This window comes from Tachypleus tridentatus, chromosome 6, assembly GCF_004210375.1.
Source record: "Tachypleus tridentatus isolate NWPU-2018 chromosome 6, ASM421037v1, whole genome shotgun sequence".
NCBI lineage: Eukaryota > Metazoa > Arthropoda > Merostomata > Xiphosura > Limulidae > Tachypleus > Tachypleus tridentatus.
Window position 1 is genome coordinate 123,987,469 of NC_134830.1, and position 10,373 is coordinate 123,997,841.

At 35.1% G+C, this 10,373-nt stretch overlaps 1 protein-coding gene across 1 annotated transcript; it reads left to right on the forward strand.

The window, feature by feature from the left end:
- The first annotated feature begins 297 nt into the window (after positions 1-297).
- LOC143253549 (uncharacterized) lies at positions 298-10,373 on the forward strand. The gene is made up of 5 exons (XM_076507607.1): positions 298-635; positions 2,025-2,159; positions 7,429-7,516; positions 9,084-9,252; positions 9,646-10,373. Exons 1-5 carry the CDS (start codon positions 563-565, stop codon positions 9,844-9,846), a joined length of 666 nt encoding a protein of 221 aa, XP_076363722.1. The 5' UTR covers positions 298-562; the 3' UTR covers positions 9,847-10,373.

Below are 10,373 nucleotides of genomic sequence, written 5' to 3' on the forward strand. Positions count from 1 at the left end.
TTTTCATGTACAGTTAGAGGTAAACGAACTCGTTGTCTGCACAATCAGTTCATGTACTCTTGTCAACAATCTCTAAATAACACTCGCTAAGTATGAGAGATAATTTAGAAATACAACGTGTGTTCTTCTCCCTAGAAAAATGTGAAATCCGTGTATAGATCATTAAATTATCAGTTTCTCCGTGTTTAATAAACTTTTGATGTCACATTAAAAAACAACAGATATTTTGTGACGTCACTGGCTCGTCAACTCGTATGTCACATAAATAAATTTGTAGATATCAAACTCGGAAGTTTAGTTCATTAGTTTGTTTATCACAACACAAATGTGTCAAATTTGTGCTCGTTCAAAGATATTCGTACAAGAATGACCGTAGTGTTCTCTTACACCGTAAGGTTGGTAATATTTCAGTGTGCCATTGGTATGAAAATTGTAAATACTAACAGTTCTGATACACAACTAGAAATTACATCGAAAATCCAGTCGACCAGAAATTACATCGAAAATCTACCAATAGGGGAAACGTTTCACATATTGTTTTCTGAACCCAGTGACAAAGGCAATGTTTCGTCAACTCCTAAACACATTCAGCAATGTAACTGAAGCTGCGATTACATCGTCTGTCGATACTGCTAGTAAGTTATATAACACAATTCTCTCAACTCCTGGTAAATTATATAACACAGTTTTCTGTTATATACTTCTCTGAACTCCTAGTAAGTTATATAACACAGTTCTTTCAACTCCTAGTAAGTTACATAGCACAGTTCTCAGAACTCCTGCTAAGTTCGGCCCGGCATGGCCTAGCGCGTAAGGCGTGCGACTCGTAATCCGAGGGTCGCGGGTTCGCGCCCGCGTCGCGCTAAACATGCTCGCCCTCCCAGCCGTGGGGGTTGTATAATGTGACGGTCAATCCCACTATTCGTTGGTAAAGAGTAGCCCAAGAGTTGGCGGTGGGTGGTGATGACTAGCTGCCTTCCCTCTAGTCTTACACTGCTAAATTAGGGACGGCTAGCACAGATAGCCCTCGTGTAGCTTTGTGCGAAATTCCCAAACAAACAAACAAAACCTGCTAAGTTGTATAACACAGTTCTCTCAACTCCTGGTGAGTTATATAACCCAGTTCTCTGAAGTCATGGTAAGCTATATAACACTTCTCTGAACTCCTAGTGAGTTATATAACACAGTTCTTTCAACTCCTAGTAAGTTACATAGCACAGTTCTCAGAACTCCTGCTAAGTTGTATAACACAGTTCTCTAAACTCCTGGTAAGTTATATAACACAGTTCTTTCAACTCCTAGTAAGTTACATAGCACAGTTCTCTCAACTCCTGCTAAGTTATATAACACAGTTCTCTCAACTCCTGGTGAGTTATATAACCCAGATCTCTGAAGTCATGGTAAGTTATATAACACAGTTCTCTCAACTCTTGGTATGTTATATATCACAGTTCTCTCAATTCCTGGTAAGTTACATAACACAGTTCTCTTAACTCCTGGTAAGTTATGTAACACAGTTCTTTCAACTCCTGGTAAATTATATAAAACAGTTCTCTTAACTCCTGGTAAGTTATGTAACATAGTTCTTTCAACTCCTGGTAAATTATATAAAACAGTTTTCTCAGTGTTGCTGTGTTTTAAGTTGAAGGTTTTGGTAATTCTCCTTTTTTATTAATACTCTTAAGTTTCTATGTCATCATTACAGTCAACTACTTCGATGCTAAATATAGAATAATAAACTCTAACTGAATGACCAATGTTAACAAAGTTATTTATCTCGCAGTGTATTCCTTTCATCACAGCAAGTTACAGAAGTTCAAAGAGATTGTAATAAAACTGCGTCTATTCTTGCTCAATGATGTTGATGATCGCACATCAAGACGACAACCCTACAGCATAGTTTTTATTACAAACGGCTCTGTAGTAATGCTGTCTTGTTCAAAGCACACCACTTTGCCCTGCATGCTTTTCACAATATATTGTTAATGTGCAATATAGATCCTGCTTTTGTTGTTCTTCCTTAGGTTCGACAAAAACATACAGTTGCGTCATCAATAAACATTGTTTTATCTACAATCACGCCTGGTGTTCAAATAACCGATGCGTGTGTAAAATAGGATATGTTTGGTCCAGAAAGAGAGACGTCTGTCTAGCGAAAGGTAAGAACCTCATCTGAGGGTAGGATAAGTTTGTTAAAAAACCCGATATTCGTTAAAAGAAATTCAACTTGTTTATTTTAAAAAATGGTTATATCTTTAACAGTTACAATGATCAGTCATATCTTTAAAACTAATAACATCGTTACAGTGATCAGTCATATCTTTAACCAGAATTTATAGACATTGGTTCATCTTATAACATACGTTAATCAAACATATCTTTTAATTTACACTTGCTGTTAACAAGACATATCATAAATTAATATACGTTAGGCAGTTAACATACACTATGACTATAAACTAGACATATCACAACTTAATATACGTCACACAGTCAATTGAACATGGCACGGTGACAAAGAACCATAACACCAAATAAAAATGGCTGTAAAGTATAGATGTCACAACTGAATATGCCAAGTAGACATGACACCAGAAAAACCAGGATTGTCATAGCTTAACATACATTTCATAGTCAACTGAACATGCCATATAGAGAGACAGCCATGACACCAGATAAACATAACTATAAACTAGACATATCATAGCTTAATATACCTCACGTAGTTAACTGAACATGCCGCATACAAAGGTTGACATGAGCTTTGAGAACCGTGGCTATGAAGTGGACATATCACAGTTTAATACACATAACGTTCAAATAATAATGCATCCAATTACATACGGCACTTTTAGAAACAGCACATACAGTTAAGAGGGTTTGCCACATCCGTATAAACATGACAGTTACAAGAACTTATAACACACATCTAGTTAAACATGACATAGTCAAGTAAGATAACTTAGCACATCTAGTTAAACATGACATAGTCAAGTAAGATAACTTAGCACATACAGTTAAACATGAGACGGATTTATTGTATGATTTTTACCTAAGTAAACTGTCGCTGGAGACAAGCTACTGATCATGGTTAACTGTCATGAGAGACAAGCTACTGATCAAGGTTAGCTGTCGTTGGAGATTAGCTACTGATCATGATTAGTTGTCGTTGGAGACTAGCTACTGATCGTGGTTAGTTGTTGAAGACAAAGTACTGAACATGGTTAGCTGTCGTTGAAGACTAGCTACTGATCGTGGTTACTTGTTGAAGACAAAGTACTGATCATGGTTAGCTGTCGTTGGAGATTAGCTACTGATCGTGGTTCGCTGTCGTTGAAGACTATCTACTAATTAAGGCTAGTTATTAAATATTGTTCATGGTTGGCTACTGAACATGGTTCGGTAATTAACACGATTATTTACCACTCAAGATTCGTTGCTGGCTATCTATTGGTACTGGTATTCTGACCAAATGTTATTTAATGACAGCATAATGTAATAAAAATTGAGGAAACGTTATCTTGTTTTCACCAAAAGAAAAAAAAAAACGAAAAACAAGAACATAAGATAAATGGTGTTTCTGATTAAATTCTACTCTTTGTTAAAAATAACTCGTCTGAAGGAGAGTTTGTCTAAAGGATAATATATACTCTTCAAAAAAAGAAACGCAAAAGGCAAAATATGAGACAAATTGTTAACAAGTTTATTCCGGGTAGTTCTGTATGACATGTGTGAAACTTTACACATTCACTGCTGAACATCCAAAGTCTGCAAAGGCGAAGTCCACGCTCACTAGGTGAAGTTTAACGTCACTTAACGTCAATAACGAGTATGCCCCCGTGAGCATCAATAACTGCTTGGCATCTCCTGCCCATGGAAGCGATGAGATGACGAATCACATCCTGTGGAATAGCTGTCCACTCAGCCTGCAAAGCTGCTGCAAGCTGAGGTAGAGTCTGCGGTTGAGGTTGTCGCTGTCGCAGACGTCGGTCCAACTCGTCCCAAAGATGTTCGATGGGGTTTAACTCTGGTGATCTGGAGGGCCAGGGAAGAACGTTGATGTTGTGGCGTCTCAAGAAGACAGTGGTGAGTCGGGCTGTGTGAGGACGGGCGTTGTCATGTTGAAAAACGTCGTTGACGTTCACCATGATGGGTTGCACATGGGGCCTAAGAATCTCGTAGACGGTTGTGTACGGTCTGATCGGAAATCCTACACAGCCCTGGTATGGTTGAGGCAGTAGACGTCGCAGTGGTGGTTCTATCCCGAAGGTGACGTAACCGAATGTTGCGATCTCGTGCGGGCGTGGTCACACGAGGTCTGCCAGATCGTGGACGGTCACGAGTTGATCCATGTTGTTGGTGACGATTCCATAGCCTTGTGATGGTGCTTGGGTGGACATTCACAGCTCTGGCAACATCTGATCGAGATTCGCCTGCTTCCAAGCGACCAATGGCGTTGTTGCGTTGTGCTTCAGTCAGTCTTGGCGTAACTGTATTGCGTGTCGGTGGCTTAACACTGAGCTATGGAAACCGAGAACACTTTCATAGGGATCTTACACATGTTGCACTTGCAGAACATGCAGATCTCTCAAACAAATTTATTGGACACGCATGCGTTTTGGCGAAAAATCCGATGTTTTCCTCAGTTTTCAAAGTGCACAACTTTTATTGTCATTTTGGTCTAACAATCAGTGCCTTAACACGTGTAACATCACATACTCTGAGCTTGTAACGTTGTTACATATATTTCTCTTTAAAATAACAGAAATATCCCTTTTGCGTTTCTTGTTTTGAAGAGTATATATGAAGGATAGGTTGTGTAAAGAATAACCCGTGGAAAGATAAGCTGTATAAAGGATAACCCGTGTGAGGGATAGATTGTGTAAAGGATAACCTGTATGTAGGATAGGTTGTGTAAAGGATAGGCTGAAAAAGGATATTCTGTGTAAAGGATATGTATGAAGGATAAGCTGTGTAATGGATAATCTATATGAAGAATAGGCTGTGTAAAGGGTATTGTATATGAAGTATAGGGTATATAAAGGATAATCTGTATGAAGAATAGCTCGTGTAAAGGGTTCTTCGATTAAAATATGAATCATGTTTTTTTTCGCGACAGTTTAGGGTCGAGTACGGTATTTAATAGGCCATATCCGATCTATTACCTTAAAGATACCTGTATAATGGGCAGTCGAAATAAAAATGAGCTTAAACAATCGTTTTAATATTTTTAAATGTCTGCCGAAACGATATGAGCTGTGATGATTATCTCATGACTCAACCTATGGTTATGATAAATGTGTATAAATGTTAGTGTCTGTGTATAGCGAAAAGTACTCTTTATCGACTGTGTACAAGTTTATAGTTTCTAAACCTCATATCGACTGTTATCTCTTGTTTGTGATTTGCAGGTGACCACGTGATCTATTTCAGCCAATTACAACAATCGTAGTGTTTATCGTCACATATTGTTTTCAATATAACGTGTGTAGCAACGTATGGATTAGGTCACTGTTGTTTACTGGAAAATGTACGTGTGGTTCTTCGTTGAACGACTAGAGAACAATATTATTAACGTTCCAGAAATAACACAGCAGATATATCACGTATAAATGAGATATCACTCAGACATGGAGTAAATGCGTGACTGTCGTCAGATGATAAAATTATAATTGTTGCTACTGTAAACAGTGAAATCACACTGACGAAAGTGGATACAGTATAAATTAATGAAACAATGTAGTAGGTTAAAGTTGGCTTTCAACTGTTTCATTTATACGATTCCCTTATTATAAACAGGGGCAGTTTAATGAGAAAGTAAAAAATACCTGACACGAGATTTTATATATGAACAAAAAGTATACAGCCAACAATGTAGAACACGCTAATTATAATCTGTATCTAGTATACAGTCAGATACAGTCAATAGTGTAGAACACGCTAATTATAATTTGTATCTAGTATACAGTCAGATATAGTCAACAGTGTAAAACACGCTAATTATAATTTGTATCTAGTATACAGTCAGATACAGTCAACAGTGAAGAACACGCTAATTATAATCCGTATCTAGTATACAGTCAGATATAGTCAACAGTGTAAAACACGCTAATTATAATTTGTATCTAGTATACAGTCAGATACAGTCAACAGTGAAGAACACGCTAATTATAATCCGTATCTAGTATACAGTCAGATACAGTCAACAGTGTAGAACACTAATTATAATCTGTATCTAGTATACAGTCAGATATAGTCAACAGAGTAGAACACACTAATTATAATCTGTATCTAGTTTTCAGTCAACAGTGTAAAACGCTAATTATAATCCGTATCTATTAGGTTGAGGAATAATTCGTGAGCGTTTTTAAATAGTTTCATTCAAGCATTACATGCAAGACTATACAATACTTCAATGTGTGAACATATTACACCCAAAACATTTATTATGATACTTTATTTCATGTAATACCTAGGTATATAGTATGCATTGTTGTAAACGAAATTGCAAGAAATTAAATGCGAAAAGCAGATGGTGTCGAAAATGCTCGATTTTGTCCACTTGACATTCCATTTAATGAGCTGAAAATGAAAGCAAAAATTAAAGACATATGAAAACCAAACACACCATCTATTGGAGCAAAAAATTATCTACGAAATGACATGAAATATTTTGCGAAAGCGTTTCATTTATGAATATATTTGTTTAACTTGAAAAAACGCTCACGAATTATTCCTCAACCCAAGAGTATACAGTCAGATACAGTCAACAGTGTAGAACACGCTAATTATAATTTGTATCAAGTATACAGTCAGATATATTCAACAGTGTAGAACACACTAATTATAATCCGTATCTAGTATACAGTCAGATACAGTCAACAGTGTAGAACACGCTAATTATAATTTGTATCAAGTATACAATCAGATACAGTCAACAGTGTAGAACACATTATTTATAATCCGTATTTAGAACTGTATACTTTTAACAAAGTACAGCAGTAAGTCTACAGATTACAACAGTAAAATCAAGGGTTCAGTTCCCCTCGGTAGACTTAGCAGATATCCTGATCTGGATTTGCTATAAGAAAGAAAACAAACATACCTTTAACAAGTGGGTAGTTCAAACCTTGTGACATTTATATTAAGACTCATTACTGTGTTTCAACTTTCTAAACAGAATGCTATCATTTTTCCAAATAGTTACCTATCGTAATGTGTTGTTTTCTAATATTTTATTTAGTGTTACAGACAAGCATGCCGGAATATTTCTTTCTGTGAAGTATGACTAGAGCCATACTAAAATACTTTATTTGTATTTGGTGTTGCATACAGATATACTGGTTGACATTCTTATTGAATCTGGTTTGTTGTTATTGTGTGTTCAATTAATTAACAGTCATCACTTTCTACTTTCCTCGACCGCAGATTCTGAGGACTATAATGTTATCATGACTGGAGTGGCCATTTCTGCAGTAATGTTAATTCTGCTGTTCTCTGGATGTTACATTAAGAGGTACGTAGACGTGTTGTTACCTGAAGAGGTAAATAAACATGTTACAAGAAGAGGTAAATAAGCATGTTGTTACTTGAAGAGGCAAATAAACATGTTTTTACATGAAGAGGTAAATAAGTACGTTGTTACTTGAAGAGGTAAATAAACATGTTACATAAAGAGGTAAATAAACATGTTGCTACACAAAGAGGTAGATGAACATGTTGTTACTTGAAGAGGTAAATAAACATGCTGTTACATAAAGAGAGAAATGAAACAAACATCGGGGTTAACGAAATCAGGTTTATATTTTGTAATTCTAACTGACATAAAATAAATCAAATGAGAATACTAACTACATCTGTCATATTCAGTTATTTAAAACTTGCCTGTACCTCAGTTTTAACATGCTCAATTAATTTTATAGCATTATCTTATAGATAATATATAAACAGACGAGGCCTAGAATATTTAGACTTTTTCTTTTAGATATAAAATATGTAAAAAAGGAAAAACCTATATGTTATTAAGATCTCTTTATTTTTATGAAACTGAAATAAGTAAATAAAATCATCTCTACATAAAACAGAAGTAGTGGTAATTATGATCTTAATAAAACACGTCCTCTTACAGAGATGATGTCTTTATAATTATGAGTGGACAGAGCGCTCGACTCGTAATCTGAGGATCGCGGGTTCAAATCCCCGTCGCACCAAATATGAACGCCCTTTCAGTTATAATGTAACGATCAATCCAATTTTCGTTGGTAAAATAGTAGCCCAAGAGTTGGCGGTCGGTGGTGATGACTAGCTGCCTTCCCTCCAGTCTTACAGTGCTAAATTAGGGATTGCCCTCGTATAGCTTTGCGCGAAATTCAAAACAAATGTGATTTGTTAAGTTTTTATTAATAAGATCGCTAATCGTTCCATAGCGTTTCAAAGTATATTATGTTAAGAACATTTATTAATCAGAAATGAATAACTTAATTAATTACGAAAACGATTGTACATCTTAAATGTGATCAAAGAAGAAGTGATTATTATTCGGTATGATTCACTAGAAAGTTAATGGATATTTCATCAGACAAAAAAGAAATTGGTCATTGTTCACTATTATTTCTTGAAATTTCTGTGTACATGTTTCGAGAAGTACAGAACAGAAAGCTGATTCTTGTATGTCAGTTGACAAAAACTAACTTGGCCAGGTCTAAACCTTGCCAACAGACACTGTAATGTATAATTATAGATTTCAAGGTCTTCAGATAACGGTCTGTGTTTCATACAAATGTAATGAAAAATAAAACGAGCAGTCTTAACGGAACAATCAGAAAAATAAAATGACTGCTTGCTTCGAACGCGTGATTTACAATGAATAACTTTTAAGATGAAGGAAAACAAATGTAAGTCCACTTAACACTTCTATAGTGGCTGGTTGTATGCAATCAGGAAAGTTGTGTATATTTCGTAATATTTTATCATTATTTTTCTGTCATTGTGAATCTTTTCTTAAAGGTTGTTCTTAATAAATCAATCTTCTCCTAGTTTTACTCTGTATTTTCTTCTTACATGATCAATTATTATATTTACAGGACAATGTCTTCGCACCACTCATCCCCAGTGAATCAAACCAACTCGTACACAGATGGTCCTCTATCGACAGTTTCAGGAATCACTTCAGCAGGTTTTGGTGACTTAGCAGCATTAGATAAACCTCCAACATATGACGAGTTTCTAAACTACAAGTTTCGATCTCAACCAGTAAGATTTTAAAAAATCGTAATGCTTTAACTTCAGTTGTGTGTGTTAAAAATATAAACGCTTTAACCGCAGTTTGTGCAATTATCATAACCTTTAATAACATTTATTGGGTACTTTCATCAGATTGTTTAACTACAGAAAAAACAAAACTTAATGAAATTAATAAAATGTTGTTTCATAGTATTGAAATTATTAATATCTTAAGTAGTATCTAGTGTCCTTATTAAATATGGTGAAATACCATGTTAAACATCATACTGAGATGCAGTGTCCGTATTAAACCCTAACTAATAGTGTAATAATATTGTATTTAGATTAATTAGTCACAATAAGTCTGATGAAGTACTGATTACCACCTGGTGAAATATAAATCTATTGTTTATCTCTTGGTAGTTTATCCCCGAAGATCTACCCCCTCCATCATATCAAGAATCATTCCTCAGTATAAGCTCCACAGCATCGTCGTCAGCACTAGCTGGCGCAGCACAGGATGGTCTCTGTCAATCAGAACACGATCTGTTACACTACAGTGACATGGTAGTTGACGTCATGATACAGAGAACAGATTGCGAGAATACTGCATTCGATCCGTGATGAGTTCCTTATCTCTTGTGGGATTAAGACCGACAATGTCGATAAGCTACCAGTAATGTGATATGCAAGTACCTTAAAACACAGTCAATAATGTAATATACAAGTACCTTAAAACATAGTCAATAATGTAATATACAAGTACCTTAAAACACAGTCAATAATGTAATATATAAGTATCTTAAAACACAGTCAATAATGTAATATACAAGTACCTTAAAACACAGTCAAAAATGTAATATACAAGCATCTTAAAACACAGTCAAAAATGTAATATACAAGCATCTTAAAACACAGTCAATAATGTAATATCGATATACTTTAAATGAATTATTAGGTAAATTTAATTTATCAACTAAACTGCTTGTTATAAAGCACATATGTATACATGTTATATGTATAAAAAGTGATTTTCATTTTTCAGCTAAATGAATTGTTATAGTCTAGTTTTATAATTTTTAAAAATCAAGTTTGTTTTATATTCAATATTTTAATGTTTTAATAAAATGTGTTATTTCTTCACGTGTTTT